This window comes from Brachyhypopomus gauderio, unplaced genomic scaffold (assembly GCF_052324685.1).
Source record: "Brachyhypopomus gauderio isolate BG-103 unplaced genomic scaffold, BGAUD_0.2 sc44, whole genome shotgun sequence".
Taxonomy (NCBI): domain Eukaryota; kingdom Metazoa; phylum Chordata; class Actinopteri; order Gymnotiformes; family Hypopomidae; genus Brachyhypopomus; species Brachyhypopomus gauderio.
Genome location: NW_027506870.1, coordinates 1,551,771 through 1,568,468, shown reverse-complemented (window position 1 = coordinate 1,568,468; position 16,698 = coordinate 1,551,771). Strand labels below are relative to the sequence as shown.

The 16,698-nt window shown below is 39.4% G+C and overlaps 2 protein-coding genes across 2 annotated transcripts; both read left to right on the top strand.

The window, feature by feature from the left end:
* The first annotated feature begins 6,502 nt into the window (after positions 1-6,502).
* Positions 6,503-12,314, top strand: LOC143486106 (uncharacterized). Its single transcript, XM_076985952.1, has 3 exons — positions 6,503-8,591; positions 9,661-9,726; positions 9,835-12,314. Exon 3 carries the CDS (start codon positions 9,975-9,977, stop codon positions 11,778-11,780), a length of 1,806 nt encoding a protein of 601 aa, XP_076842067.1. The 5' UTR covers positions 6,503-8,591; positions 9,661-9,726; positions 9,835-9,974; the 3' UTR covers positions 11,781-12,314.
* A 159-nt stretch (positions 12,315-12,473) lies between these two features.
* On the top strand, positions 12,474-16,139 carry LOC143486109 (uncharacterized). Its single transcript, XM_076985958.1, has 4 exons — positions 12,474-13,829; positions 13,971-14,126; positions 14,301-14,393; positions 14,661-16,139. Exons 1-4 carry the CDS (start codon positions 12,801-12,803, stop codon positions 14,955-14,957), a joined length of 1,575 nt encoding a protein of 524 aa, XP_076842073.1. The 5' UTR covers positions 12,474-12,800; the 3' UTR covers positions 14,958-16,139.
* Positions 16,140-16,698: the final 559 nt, after the last annotated feature.

Genomic DNA, 16,698 nt, shown 5'->3' with positions numbered 1-16,698 from the left:
GTGGGGCTTTTGGGAGATCGAATCAAATGAACCAATTGATTCGGAAAATTATTCGATCTTGTGAAACGTTCGAATAACACGCCACAGTGACATCTAGTGGGCAACCAGGGCCTAAATCCACAACTTCTTAACAGAAACAGAAGTAATGTGTTTTTTTTATGAAAAATGACATGAAATATTCCCCCATAGCATATTGTGTTCCTAAATAAATTTTAGTCATGAAAACAGGGTTGTTTTAATGATGACATTAATAGGGGTGGGTATCACCACTGATTTCCCAGTTCGATTCGATTCCGATTCACAAGGTCCCGATTCAATTCGATTTTCGATTCAATTCGATCCGATTCAGTATCGATTCTTGTAGGGAAATTTCAGTTACAATAAAAAGTGTAGTTTGAATGTGAAATGTTGTAATGATACAAGGAACACTCAAACTTTATTAAAATGTATTAAGATATTAGTGTTTATACTGTGATATTAGTGTTTTTATATCAATTAATGCACACACTTCCAAATAGCTCCTTTACCAGTTAAGTCATTGAAAGCGGTTTTGAACAGCCCTTTAAAGTGAGAAATTAAGTTTTTTTTTAACATGTAACAAAAACATAGTTTTGAATATTGTAAACATTAAGGTCCAAAAACTAAGATTTATTCATCACTGTTTTCTGACATCTTGGAGATTGTCAAATTTTTCTGCAAGAAAAGGAGCTGATCAACATTTTGAGGAGTGAGACAGCTCCTTTGTGCAGTAACAATATTGCCAGCTGTTGAGAAAACTTCACAGCTTTATACTTAACGCGTCGCGACGGGCATGAGGGTCCACGCTCCGAAAACGACGTAATCGCGGTGGCTCTGCCCGTGCGCTGTCGCTTTGCGAGTTCATGCACCTTAGGCCGTAAGGTGAACATCGAAAATTCCTTCAGAAAAAGAATTCCGCTCCGCGCTCTCCGTACCAAACACGCTTCAGCTCATAAAAAGAACGGGTTATATTGAGGTTTAAAGAAAAGTTTCTCCGCTCAAAATACTGTACTTTTTTTGTTTGCAGCATTTAATGGAAGGACTAGTGCCTGGCAAGGTGTATGTACATATTCGGCAGGTGTAATAAAACTTTGGCTCGCGAGAGGTGCCACGGTTGACACATCATCAGAATGGAACAATCGGATCGCTGGTGCGTCAGCTGAGCTAGTAAACAGAAGCAGCCATCGTAGTAGCAGCGCGTTCATCCAGCAGTACCGAAGAAGAGGAAATCTCATCCGAAAGTGTTCAAAAAAAGAAATCTTCAAAACGTAAGATTTATTACACGCATATATCATCTGTTAAGCATGAGGAAATACAGAATTTCACCAGAACAAGGTGGAATACTTATCGAAATAGTCTTCGGCAGTGGCTAGAGTTGAGGGGCGAGTGCAGAGACTTAGCAGAAAGTTTCAAACACTATCTTGAACTGGATTTGAAGAAATTCCCGATGATGCGGCTTTCCATCCCACATGCTACCGGAGGTTTATTGACAAGCGAGAGATCGAAAGAACTCCGACCAGGAAACTTCGGTCCAGATCAAGCCTGTTCATTTACATTTACATTACATTTATGGCATTTGGCAGACGCCCTTATCCAGAGCGACTTACATTTTTATCTCATTTTTTATACAAGTGAGCAATTGAGGGTTAAGGGCCTTGCTCAGGGGCACCTCAGTCATGGCCTTAGGTCTGGGGATCGAACCCAAAACCCTCCGGTCACAAGACCAGTTCCCTAACCACCAGGCCATGACTGCACTGTTCATCTCGAGCTCTGGCCCCGTTCTTCCTGCCATCTGCATAATTTGCAAGAAGGGCTGTAAATTTGTCGTTGCGGATGGCAGACGCCAAAAAGAAGCTTTGACAAAAACAGACTTTAACTGCAGGTAAGACTGGGTATCACCCTCACCCCCCCACCACACAGTAGGTAGTCTATGCAAATGCTACTTCCTGCTGACGCTGCTGCGGAGCGAATTTTGATTGTCTCTCTAAAGTGTAATATTCTGTTTACGTGCTAATCTTTACCTTTTGCCTTCCTAGATAATTTTTACAGGTAGTACTTCCACTATCAAGACGGGCAGTTGATTATTCCGGCCACTGACAAACTTTCTGCTTCTACAAATCAGCTAGCGTAAGTTTGTATAAATTGGCTAGACGCGGTAAGTGTTCTGATTTATTCATGGCTGGTGTTGGTTTGTTTCCCTATTCGGAGTGTGGCATGTTTAGCCTAGACCCTTTCGCCACTGATAGTAATAGTGATAGTATCTGTGAGAAGTGCAAACTAGTTAATTCTCTCGTGGCGAAAGTGGAAAGCTTAGAGTGCCGCGTCCACTCATTATTGAGGGATAGAGAGCAGGAGTCAGTAGTAGCAGTAGTAGCCAGAGAACTAGTGCCTCCGCGACTCCGGCGATAGAGCCCTCACAGCGAGGCGAATGAGTGACGTCTCGGCGGCGTAGTCGGAGACTGAGGGCTGCAGCTAACGCTAACGCCAGCGCTAGCCCACCAGAGCACCACTCCCCGGTTCACGTGTCCAACAGGTTTGCCCCGCTCAGTGCTACACCCGCTGAGGAGCCTGTCTCACGGATTCTGGTGATAGGAGACTCTATAGTCCAACACGTGAAAGTCGCTGTACCTGTAGCGGCACCAGCGGTTACAGATAGCTGTTTACCAGGAGCCAGAGCGCCGGACATTAGTGGCAACCTTAGACTGTTAGCCCATAGGAGATTCTCTAGGATAGTCATTCATGTAGGGGCCAACGATATACGTCTGCGGCAGTCAGAAGTAACTAAGAGTAATATTAAAGAGGTGATTAAATTAGCCCAGACGATGTTTGATGCCGTAATCTGCTCTGGCCCCATCCCAATGCAGCGCGGCAATGAGCAATACAGCAGGCTCACGTCGTTAAACCGCTGGATGTCCAAGTGGTGCTCCGAAAATCAAGTGGGCTTTATTAATAATTGGAAAGAGTTCGAGGGCAAGCCTGGTCTTTTAGGCAGGGACGGTGTGCACCCCACCCGGGATGGCGCCGCCTTGTTATCTTGCAGCATAGCCCATAGCCTGTTAGTTAGTGGGCAGAGTAGTACTAGGAGCTGCTGACTAACCAGAGTCGCGACCAGGCCGCAGACTAACGGGATTGAGATTGTGTCTGTGCCCCGGGTTAAACTAAATCATAAGAAAATAGTCCGCCCTAAGTTTTTAACTAATATTCAGACTTCACATCCAATTATTACTGAAAATCGGATTAATCAATATTCGATCGCTTAATTCTAAAGCAGTTTTTGTGAATGAACTTATAACTGACCAGAAAATTTATATTCTGTGTCTAACTGAAACGTGGATTCAATCTGGTGATCATTTAACTCTAAACGAAGCCACTCCTGTGGGATATAGTTATATACATAGACCTAGATTGTCAAGCAGAGGAGGAGGAATATGTATAATCTATCGTGATTGTTTAGAAATTCCTCAGAAATACCTAGATATCTCAAACTCATTTGAGATGCAGTCTATTAATGTAATTAGTCCATCTGTAAATAAAAGTGCATTTTCCCTAACAAATGTATATAGACCACCAGGGTCTTACTCAGATTTCTTAAACGATTTCACAGATTTTGCAGCAAATTTAGCAGTATGTAGTGACAAAATAATAATGGTAGGAGACTTTAACATACATTTTGATAATGCGGAGGATCCACTGACAAGGGCTTTTACTTCTGTATTGAACTCTGTCGGCATTATACAAAACGTAGTAGGACCTAAACATTATCAAAATCATACCCTAGATCTAATCTTAACGCTGGGTATCAATGTAGATAATATAAATATACTTCCGCAAACCGTAGCAATCTCTGATCACTATTTAGTCCAATTCGATCTTCACCTTAACATAAATACCCGCCCGTCTACTCGGCAGTGTATAAAGCGCTCGATAAATTCATCAACAGCAACACAGTTTATTGAAACCCTCCCTGATTTAACTGCTTTAGCTCATTTACCATCCGATCTAGGAGAGTTAGACAGTCTAACCGACTGCTTAGAGAATACCTGCAGATCAGCTCTAGATATAGTAGCTCCACTCAAATATAAAAAGGCAAGATTCAAAAAGCTCGCCCCGTGGTACACTGCCCAAACTAGAAACTTAAAACAAATAGGACATAAATTAGAGCGGAAATGGCGATTTACTAAGTTGGAAGTATTCCACTGTGCCTGGAAGGATAGCATTATTGAGTACAAACGGGCACTCACTAAAGCATGCTCAGCATACTTAGCCTCACTGATAGAGAAAAATAAAAACAATCCTAGATTTCTTTTTAATACTATTTCTAAACTTACAAAAAATCAAGCAGGCGCAGAACCTCAGATTCCAGTAAACCTCACTAGTAATGTATTTATAGATTTCTTTGATAATACAATAGAGAATATTAGACAAAATAAACCTTTTATTAGCAATACAACTGGTATGTCATCTGGTTTGGTTGATATTGATTTAAATTACATACCGAGAGAAAAACTTGATGCTTTTCATCCACTCCCATGATCAGAATTAGAGAAAATAATTTCTTCCTTAAATTGTACTACCTGCACTCTAGACTCGGTTCCCTCAAAGTTATTAAAAGAGGCATTACCAGCTGTAACTGAACCTCTTCAAACTATAGTCAACTCATCCATTACAATAGGTCACATGCCCAAATCATGTAAATTAGCAGTTAATAAACCGCTGATCAAGAAACCAAATCTTGATCCGACTGTGCTATCTAATTATAGACCCATTTCAAACGCATCATTTATATCTAAGATCATAGAAAAAACTGTTGCCCACCAATTATGCCTACATCTGCATAGGAATCACATATTTGAAAAGTTCCAATCTGGCTTTAGGCCCCATCACAGTACTGAAACAGCATGATCTCCTCCTTGCTTCAGATCAAGGCTATGTATCACTGTTAGTGCTTCTTGATCTTAGTGCAGCTTTTGACACAGTTGATCATAGGATTTTGCTAAAGCAATTAGAACGCTGGGTTGGAGTCTCAGGCACAGTCCTTTCATGGTTTTACTCTTACTTGACAAATCGCCATCAGTTTGTAGAGCTCAATAATATTCCATCCAAACATACAATAGTTAAATACGGGGTCCCGCAAGGCTCCATCTTAGGACCACTATTATTTACATTATATATGCTACCATTGGGCACAGTTATAAACAAACATGATGTCAATTTTCACTGCTATGCAGATTACACTCAACTTTACATATCAGCCAAACCTGATGACAAACTCAGTTTAGGAAAAATTGAGGCCTGTGTAAGAGATATTAAATGCTGGATGTCTCTAAACTTCCTCCAACTAAATGAGAACAAAACAGAAGTTCTCCTTCGGGCCCTAAGGCCTCAAGACAGAAAATTCCAGATCTAATGCTTAATCTTGCAGACTACCCCATTACACCTGGCACAGTAGCCAAAAACCTAGGCATCATACTCGACTCCGACCTATAATTTGATAAATACATAGATAATACTACTAGGATAGCTTTTCTATATCTCCGCAACATTGCCAAGTTAAGAAATGCATTATCACAGGATGATGCAGAAAAATTGGTGCACGCCTTTGTTAGCTCTAGATTAGACTACTGAAATTAACTACTGTCAGGATGTTCAAATAGGATTCTAAATAAACTTCAAATAGTTCAAAATGCCGCAGCCAGATTTCTGACCAGAACTAGAAAATTTCAGCATATTAGACCAGTCCTATCAGCCCTGCATTGGCTTCCAGTTAAATTCCGTATTGATTTTAAAATTCTATTATTAACATATAAAGCACTGCACGGGCTTGCTCCTGAATACCTCCAGGAACTTATTTCCTACTATGAACTCCCACGTCAACTAAGATCACAGGGTGCTGGTCTTTTATTAGTTCCACAAATTAATAAAGTAACAGCAGGGGGAAGAGCCATTTCTTATAAGGCCCCCCAGCTTTGGAACAACCTTCTAAAATGCGTATGGGACTCTGACACAGTCACAATCTTTAAGTCTAGGTTGAAAACCCACCTATTTGGTTTAGCGTTTGATAATTAACATCCCCCCTTAGATAAAGGTACAGATCCAGGGGTTCATAGACGAAGGGTTTTATGGTAGACTGGGGCACCGTTGCTGTCATCCTGTCACTGCTCATGGTCACTCAAGTTTGTTGACAGTGCATTGGATGGATGCCATTGTCTCAGAATGCCCCCAAGCCTATGTTACCTTCTGGTTCTGCCTTTTTAGCTAGGCTGTAATAGTTTAACTTAATGCCTGAGTTGCTGCCACACTCCAGAAATGTGTTTAATTTCATCTGTCCTGTATATATCCTCATACAGAGCCAATTTTCCGTTTTATTTTCTCCACATGGCTGCCCGCCTGCTCGAGGAAAAATGAGATGAGGAGAGACAAGCGATCCATCCAGTGCCAGACACCTACTGCCTGACCGGATAAGTCTACACCATGATGGGCATTATTACATATTTTCCTTTTCTTAATTTTTTTCTGTCTAAATTTTTGTTGTTGTTGTTGTTGTCATGGTGACCGTTGTGTCGGCCAGAGGAGGATGGGTTCCCCCCCCTGAGTCTTGGTTCCTTGCCACTGTCGCCCTTGGCTTGCTCACTGGGGGCTAGGACTCGGCACTTGTAAAGCTGCTTTGTGACAACAACTGTTGTAAAAAGCGCTATATAAATAAAATTAGATTTGATTGATTGATCCCACATTAATCAAAGAACATTTGCTGTAAACATTGGCAAATAAGCTTCCGCTTCTGCCACAATGACCTGTGGGGTGCCACTAGGGTCTGTTTTGCGCCCAGTTCTTTTCTCTTTATATATGCTGCCCCTGGATAAAATCATTAAGAAACACAATATATCCTTCCACTGCTATGCACATGACTTGCAGTTATATTTTCCCCTAGATCTAGGAAATTACTCCACGGATAAGCTTCATGACTATCATTGATATTAAGAACTGGATGACCAACAGTTTTCTTAAAATTAACGACAGCATAACAGAGATCATGATATTCGGTCTATCTACCATATCCAAGAACCTAGGCTCATTAACCCTCCTTTTTAAAAACTCATGTTAAAAACCTTGGAGTTTTTTTTTTTATTAAAAATTCGATAAACAAATAATTGCAGTGGTCAGAAACAGCTTTTTCCAGCTCAGAACAATCACCAAGTTACCATCTTTTCTTAATGTTTTAGATTTAGAAAAAGTCATCCATGCCTTCATTACATCTAGACTGGATTACTGTAATGCTCTGTATATGGGAATAAATGACACATCTCTCAAACGATTACAGTTGGTACAAAACAGCGCTGCCAGACTACTAACTGGTACCAAAAAAAGGGAGCACACCACTCCAGTCTTAGCTTCCCTGCACTGGCTCCCAGTACACCACAGAGTGCAGTTTAAACTCGTTTTAAAGCTCTAAATCGTCAAGCTCCTACATATATTAATAACATGCTCTCTGTGCATAAGCCTTCTAGATTATTTAGGTCCACATCTCAGAAACTTTTGACAGTCCCAAGATCTCGTATAAAATTAACAGGGGATCATGCTTTCTCAGTGGCTGCTCCCAAACTCTGGAATTATCTCCCCATGCACATCAGACAACAATGTAAACACTTTTAAATCAAGATTATAAACACACTTCGGCACTAGCTAGACAGTTGGAGAATTTGAATGATTATAATTTTTTTCTTTAATGTTTTTAATGTCTTTTTTGTGCGTGTTATGTTTATGTATTGAATGAAGTGGACAAATGCGGTGTTAACATGTAAACTCTGTACAGCACTTTGGTTTTAAATGTGCCATATAAATAAAAATGTACTTACTTACTTACTATCATTACCCATGTGAGCATTGAAGTCCCCTAGCAGAACAATGGAATCCCCAGAAGGGGCACCTTCCAGTATCCCCTTCAAGGACTCCAAGAAGGCCGGGTACTCCGAACTGCCATTTTGTGCATAAGCAAAAACAACAGTCCGAGCCCGTTCCCCAACACCTGCGTGAAGTTGCCCCCCCCCCAAACTCAAAATGCTGAAATAACACTGCAGTTCGTTTGTGCCGGGTTTGTGCTGTAAATATTTTCGTTTGTGCTATTAAGGCTTTTGAGTAATTAAAAAATATATTTTCTGACCTGTCATGCAGCCTCCCCTCCAAGTCCAAATCACTCCAAACTACACTGAAAAAACGAACTTTTTGGCATTGTAAAATATACTTAATTAACGTTGATAAAGTCTAACTGAAATATTAACATTCAGTAAAAACAATTAAAAAAATAAGTAAAAATATAAATATATACACAATTTATTAATGTAAAAGAAATACTGTGTTGCATGAGTAAATATTATTAGAAACATCTTAGTTATATTTACATGTTTTTTGTCTCTGCACATAAACCTAGAAATACTAAGTAAATTTTAGTAAAAAAAAAATACAAGGCATTTAACTCCGCGCATGCGTGCTCAACTACACTTGATACGCGCCAATTTGTTCATTTTTTTCTTTAAGCAAAGCTGTTGAGGTGCTCCTTCACGACTGGATCTTGTAGGGTAAGCTACTACTTTCTTCCTTGTGCTTGCTACGGGTACGGCGTTCTGCCCCCTATTTACCAGGCACTGCGCGCTCGCTACCAGGCTCGGCCAGCTTAAGAATAACACTGCCCGCTCGCTACCAGACCCTGCCAATTTAGCTTAAGCACAGCCCGACAGGGGCGGACTGGCATACATTGCTACCGGGGATTTCCCCGGTGGGCCGCCGGGCCGCTGGCCACCGGTGGTTTAACTCAGCCCGTGGAGTAGCCACTGCCGCGCACTGCGGCCCCGGCCCGTAGTCACGCTGCTGTATAACGGTGTTATTACCTCCCCCGCTCCAGTCAGACTAACCTACTCAGTGCGGCCACGGACTGGGCCTGTAAACATATGAACGAGTTGGACCGGGCCGCGGACTGGGCGGGCTGACGGTATGCAGCGGAGATCAGAAAAAAAAAACAACTTGTTCCAGAAAATCCGGGCCGGACTACGAAAACATACAGCAGTTTAAATTGTAGATAACATGTTATTTTAAATGTACTGCTGTCGCCTCTGCAACGTCTAAGGCACCATGTACAAAATGACCTTAACACGGTTAACACGGACGCAAGTGGCGGTCTTAAAGGTTCCAGAGCACTGCGCACTGTTTTTTTAAAGCTATTGAAATTCTTAGATTAAAACTAACCACCACAAATAGGTAAGAGGAAGAAATACCCACGTTAGAGTTGTAGGTTGTTCTTTAGGATGCACTTTGCGTAAAACAACTTGTTTGGTGGTCTTATGGTGGACTATTTAAAAGCCACTATGTGGCTTTGTAATCATATTATTGCTGGAATTAATACTGTCCATATGACAATAAACGCCGTCATATACACTACGTGCCATGCATAGATTCATATACAGTATACACACACACACACCACACACACACACACACACACACACATACATATATATATATATATATATATATATATATATATATATATATATATATATATATATATATATACACACACATACATATATATATATATATGTATATACATATATATATATATATTTGTTTCAATTAACATGATAACCGCAGGGCAGTGGAGGTAAATTGGGGGCTGTGCAAGTGGTGAACACTCCAACTTTTGTCTTGTTCTGGCAAGTAAGGACATTTTTGAGTATTGTATCTCTGGCACTGCATAATACAACAATAAAACTGTGGCTGTGTGTTTTAGATTGTTTTAATATACATCTTTTTTTTCTTTTTCAGATTTTCCTTACTTTAAGGACAAGCTATTGCAATGGACAGAATATGTGATAGGTCAGCTTAGGAGGAGGACAGATTTGACAGGTTTGAACGCTCCTTTATCAGAGAGGAACAGTAGGCAACCAGTATAATCAAATCATGCCATGTTATGGGTTTGCAAAATTTGTGATTTCAGAGCATCAAAACGTTTAGAGCTCTTAAAGCATTATAGGTTAAAACATCTACATAGCAGTCAAGGCAAATCACTACCCTGTTTGTACTCTGACTGTCGTTGTTCGTTTAAGGGGTGGGGTGCACTTCGTGCACATTTGTCTAGAGACCATACACAAAGTGAACATTTAGGGCAAAATGTTTTTTCTTGTCTGATATGTAACTCATGCTTTCACACAGAGAGGCAATATTTTGAACACCTTGGTGCTCATTTAAGAAAGCACGAAACTGTTAACTGTGTTTTTAAAGATTGTGACTACAGTACTAATATATATTCAACTTTTGCCTCCCATAAAAGTAGAAAACACAATCCTCACTGCCTTGAAGATTTTAAACCTACTGTATTCCAAGCATATTCATATCAGGCAAGAGAAGATCGTTTGTTGGTAGATGAAAGTGAAGGTGCATCTGAAAAAACATTTGAAAGTGAGAGTGAAGATTTGGGTAAAGTCATTGTTGATCAGCTTTGTTCCTTATTTCTTAAGTTAGACTGCATTTTTAATGTGCCGAGTAGATGTATAGATGAACTTGTAGACGAGCTTAGGTTTATCACCTGTACAGCTTCTGCACCCGTTGTATGTAACGTTGTCCATGACACATTAGAAAAATATAACTGCACAGTTGAAGAATTGGCAGTCACAGATTTGGTAAATCGCATTTGTGAATTAAATCCTTTAAGTGCAGCCTTAAATAAAGAAGGTCCTCTTGGTACAGCATACCAGAGAAATAGATATGTAAAGGAACTTTTCTCTATTGTTGAACCAATAGAGTATATACTTGATGCAAAAGAGGGAAAGACATTCCAATATGTACCATTTTTGCAGTCCTTGTCACAAATTTTGAAAAACAGTGACATTCAGGAGAAAGTTTTTAGAGAAACACCTCGTTCAACTTGTCAATATAATAGTTTTCGTGACGGTTCCCACTTCCAGCGAAATCTATTTCTGTCTGGAGAGGAGTTAAGACTTTCGATTCTACTGTACTCTGATGATTTTGAAATATGCAATCCATTAGGAACCTCTCGTAAGAAGCACAAAGTAACCAGTGTTTACTGGGTTTTGGCTGATATTCCATCTTTATTAAGGTCTACATTATCATCCATTTATTTGGCTGTTTTGTGCAAGGCAGATGACATTAAGAAATTTGGCTATCCTCAAGTGCTAGAGCCATTGTTAAATGATTTGAAAAGCTTTGAAGAGGAGGGTCTTTTTGTACCCTGTTTGGGAAAAGTCATAAAGGGCACTGTATTTTCAGTCATTGCTGATAACCTTGGAGCCCACTCAATTGGGGGGTTTGTTGAAAGCTTCAGTGCGTCATACATTTGCAGATTTTGTGTAGGAGAGCGGTCCCAGTTTCAGGAGCTTGAAGTCAGGACTGGAGCATTTCCCAGCAGAACAAAATACAACCATCAGCTGGATGTTGAAGCAGCACTGGCTAGTAACACCCATAGCCATGGAGTTAAGAGGCACTGTGCAATTTCACAAAGGTTAAATCATTTTCACGTGGCAACAGGTTACCCACCTGATATATTGCACGATTTACTGGAGGGTATTGTGCCTGTAGAGCTGGCGTTGTGCTTGGATATCTTGATTAAGAAAAAGTATTTCTCTATTGAAGAGCTCAACCAAATCATTCTGCGGTTCCCATATAAGTGGAAAGACCGGACAAACTGTCCCCAAGTTATTCCACCAACATTTGCTTCGCGTAAAACCATTGGTGGAAACACACACGAAAATTAGTGTCTACTGAGGCTGCTACCACTTATGATTGGCCCTAAAATACCTGAAGCCGAAGAGACATGGCAGTTGTTGATGACACTCAAAGATGTTGTTGAGTTGGTCATGTCCCCTGCCCACACGGATGAAAGTATTGGCCACTTGGATAGCCTAATTGCTGAGCATAGATCTAGATATATCAGTGTGTTTCCTAAAGAGAAATTGATTCCAAAACACCATTTTGTAGAGCATTATCCCGGACTTATTAAAGCTTTTGGTCCTCTAGTGTCCTTATGGACAATGAGGTTTGAAGCAAAGCACCACTTCTTTAAAAAGATAGTAAGACAAACTAACTGCTTCCGTAACATTTTGAAGACTATGGCAAGAAAACACCAGTGCATGATTGCATACCATCTCCGAGGGTTAAATGTCAAAAAAGTGCCCTTTCTGTATCAAGTATATCAAGAGTTCCACTGGAGGTAGTACATGAAAACATACAAGAATTCATATCACAGAAATTTCCTAAGGAGGCAGCTGTTAATTTGACAAACAAGGCAGAATTTCAGGGCACCAGTTACAGTGTTGGCATGATGCTGGTATATGGATCCACAGGTGGGTTGCCTGACGTTGCAGAAATACTACAAACCATTGTTGTTCAAGACAGCTTGGTTTTTGTAGTGAAATTGCTTAGTGTGTGGTACCTTGAACATTTTAGATGTTTTAAGTTGGAGTCCACAAGCATAGTCAAGGTGATAGACCAGTCAGAACTTGCTGACACATACCCATTGGCTGCCTATGCAGTGGAAGGCAATCGAATGGTTTCTCTGAAACACCACATCTGCCTATCCAACTAGGTGACGTATCACTTTAGCTTTACTTTACCTAATCACAAGTATTGAAACTTGTATTAAAAGGTACTTTTTCAAATGCATTTTATTGTAACATGCATTAATCATAGACTATGGAAGGGATTTTTTTGCTCTTCTCTTATTAAATAATGTATGTCTTCTTTCTGTACAGACATTCTTCTTGCCCAAGGCTGCGATGATGTCGGGTCCAGTACAACTACGTGTTATTATAGAAGATTGTCAAGTTCACAAGTTAGTCCTAGCAGATGGAATCCCTAGCACTGTTGATAAACTTCTGGAAACAGCCCAGAATAATTTTCATCTCCAAGGCAGTATTACTGTTATGTACATGGACAAAGATTTTGATAACCAGTTCTTCTCTCTAATGTCAACAGATGTCATTAAGGACAAAGACACAATCAAATTAGTTAAAAAAGAACCATCTGTTGTTCTAACCTTTACTCCCATTACTGAGACCAGTGCTTTCTCCCCAGCAGTATCACTGAATCAGTCTTTCCAGGATGATAGTTCTTCAGTTAGTTCATCCCACACAGTCATTCTACCACGGCCCCCAGAGCATCGAGCTCAACCATGGCCTGTTAATTTTGTGGTTCCCACCTTTTCATTTAATGTTGAAATGCTCCTCCAAGCAGGATGTAAGGCTTATGAAAGTGATGGATCACTCCTTCAGAATCCAAGAATAAACTCTGAGATACTAGAGAAACTTGCTGAAGCAATATTCCACTACACTGCATACCCCACTGATCTGCAAATACTGGCAGTTGTAGAATCTCTGATCAACAAGTATCCGTGCTTAAAGGAACCTGGGACCTCCTTTTCTGGCACATATGGGTGGCAGCAGCGTCTAAAATACAAGATGGCAAACTACCGTTCTAAAATGAGAAAACAAGTACCTTGTCCTGAGCTTGATATCAACTCCTTGAAATGGAAGCCCCCTGGTGAGAAATATCCTGCCAAAAATTGCAAGAGACCAAAGAGGGCAGAAGTGAACTTCCTTCCTCCACATCCAAGTGGAGAAACAAGCAAAAGTCTGGAGAAGGAAAGACTAGAACTTCTTAATGAAGTAAAGAAGAAGAACAACACCAAGGTTATTCAAGACAAAATGGCCAAAACCTTTTCATATCGAAGGATTGAGTTTGTGAGTGGTAGTCCAGCTGCGGATGAATTCAGAGAGAGATGGCCTGCTTTGTTTTGTGAAGCTGAGGTAAGTGAACCTATCGTTTTAAAAAATGTAAGAAGAAAAAGAGAACCACATTTCTCTTATTGTTAAAACTTGGGAATCTCTTTTTGTATTGGATCATGTGGTCCAGTTCCTGATGTACTCTTTATTCTTTTGTCATTTCAGATCAAGGAGGAATTCAGGAGAATAACTACAGTTTCCTTAGAGCAGACCTTCATGTCCAAACTTGACTACTACACTCCAAAGCTTCTTGTCCTGATGAAGGCCAAGGGAGGTGTTGTAGGGACCAAGCTGAGGCCACAGTTGGACAAAATGTGTCAGGTGTGTGTATTCCTAAGTTCTTTCCTAAATAGTTTTTTTGACAAACAGCACAAATCCGCTTGCTCTATAACATCTGAGACCTTGTACTATGTGTTTCCTAAATTACTGCTCCTTGCTTGTGTGCTCACTTGTAGGAGCCATGAATATTGAATCACTGTCTTTATATGTGTGCAGGAACAAAGCATTGAAATGAGACGAGATGCTGTTATCCGCTGCCTCATACTGTACCTTGGTGAGAAAGAAGAAGAACTTTTTAAAGATTGCCTGGTAATTTTTTTCTGATTTCAACAGTGCAGTTTAAAATTGATGTGCATGTTAACCTTAAAATTAACAGTGGAAGCCATAAAGGGCATGTCCAATCAGCGATGGTCAAAATAACTGTGCAAGATTCAGTATTAAGCCATCTTATTCCAAGTCCCTACACACTTCACTAAAATAGATTTAATCTCTCTCTCTCTTTCTCTCACACTTTTTTTTTCAAATGATTTTGCATGTTTCTTAATGCATTTTTGTTTTCTTGTAAATGTTGTGCAGGAGGATAACCGCAGTGACGTCACTGAACACAGCCTCAAGATATTGGTCATCCATGGTGCTGATGGCAAGGATCCAGTGGATGTCTCCATCCTTCTTGATGGTGCAGAGATCTTACCAGGATGCTGCAGCACTGCTAAAGCTTGTGCACTGCTCATGGGGCTGATCTATGCTCTGAATCTGGCATACCCTCTGCCACTGCGATACACTTTTGAGGTGTTCCAGAAGCTTTTCCTTGAGCTGGATGTAATTAAACTGTCCCCAAAGGTCCAAGCTTTAAAGTCGAAGTTGCAATCCTAAAGACCACTGAAATGTCACATACTACTCTACTGATGGTACATTTTGATTTCTTGGTCAGCAGTTCAGTTCAGTTTGCTGACAACCACACTGGACCTTTCTCTCAAAATGCAGTTAAACTTTCCATGGATATTCCATTGTCCCTGAAGAGACTTGAATTTCTAATTTGATTTCTATTTTCAATGACTGCAGTGATATACTGTTTGCATTGTTGTGTATAATCAACAATTAACTGAGTTACATTTCTTGACCGTTTTGTGGGGCATTGCCCAGTTTTCTCCAGCTTTTCAAGTTTGCTTGTCAACTCTTATCTATTGTTAAAGGAGAAATCTGGTGCAAAATTGACTTTGACTGTAGTAAAATATGATACAGAGAACTTTTGTCGAATATTCCACATGCATTCTCCTGCAGCTTTCCGAGATGAAGAAATTTAGTTTGCTTGTGACCACAGGCTTTAGAATGGGTGATACGGGGCATGTTCATAAATCACTTTTTACACCGCGGCCAAGACAGAAAATAGCTCCACACCAATACAATAGTATACACCCATTCTAAAACCTGTTTGGACACACAAACTACATTTCTTTATCTCGGAAAGCTGCAGGAGAATGCAGGAGGGATATACAACAAAGGTTAGTACTCTGTATCTTGTTTTGCTACAGCCAAAGTCCATTTTACACCAGAATTCTCCTTTTAAGCTCTGACTTTTACCCAGGTTCCTGCCACTACAGTTGTAAAGTTGTTTCTCTACAGTGAACCATTTAATTTTAAAACATTTTTGAACATCAAGTGGTACATTCCTTACAACCAGTTCATTTAAGTATTGTACCTTGGTGTGAAAGACTAAGAACATTAAAAAATATTCTCTGGTAGTATTTGTTTTCTGTTTTTGTATTTTAGTATTATGTATTTTATTTTTCTTTTGAATTCAACAGTTTAAATTAACCTTCAAATTAACAGTGAAAGGCATTGAGTGTCAAAATCTTATACTGAGGGTGATGAAAAAGCCAAATTCAATATATTCTCAAGCATTGCAAACCAGCTGCCTGTCTCTGTAAAAAAATGCTATTTGAATTCTTGAACATCTACCAGTAGATTTAGTTGAGAGGGGTAAGATTGGTTTAGTGTATTTAGTGCACTAGTTTAGAATGTTTGAATTGCTCTGCATTGTTTTTACTGCATTCACTTTTTAGAATATTGTCATGTGAACATAACATAGTTTCTAATGTTGACCAAATAAATGGTTGAAATGTATTTTGTTGTGATTTGTTTTGTAAAAGTACTTTGTGTATTTAGCCACAATTTGGTAACATTTACTTAAATATACTGATTAATATAAATGTATTCAACTAAATAATTAAAAATGTAAAACACAAAAAACATAGAATTTTAGATAATTCAAAACAAATTTACTTATTTTTTTAATGTAATGAGCTTTCTGTCTAAATGAGCTTTACATAATAATTTTAAGTACATAAAACTTTTGAAATCAATATAATTAAGTAACATTTACTTAATGACTTCAGAGAGGTTAGGATCAGTTTTATGTACATTTTATGTGATTTTTGCAAGTAAGTTTTACTTAATTTTCTAGCAGTAAAATTTACTTTAAAAATACTTTTTTATTAAGTAAATCTTACAAGTTATTTTTTTCAGTGTAGTCTCATTTGTTTGTGCTACATTTGTGCTCGTTTGTGCTGTTAAAATTAACGCTTCAATCACTTGCTTTGTAAAGTTAGTCGTT

Bases quoted from the DNA above. Each gene is read 5' to 3' on its own strand.
- LOC143486106 (XM_076985952.1), top strand. From the start codon at position 9,975: ATGTTATGGGTTTGCAAAATTTGTGATTTCAGAGCATCAAAACGTTTA.
- LOC143486109 (XM_076985958.1), top strand. From the start codon at position 12,801: ATGATGTCGGGTCCAGTACAACTACGTGTTATTATAGAAGATTGTCAA. The intron at 13,830-13,970 runs GTAAGTGAACCT...TTGTCATTTCAG, and splicing joins CTTTGTTTTGTGAAGCTGAG to ATCAAGGAGGAATTCAGGAG. The intron at 14,394-14,660 runs GTAATTTTTTTC...AATGTTGTGCAG, and splicing joins AACTTTTTAAAGATTGCCTG to GAGGATAACCGCAGTGACGT.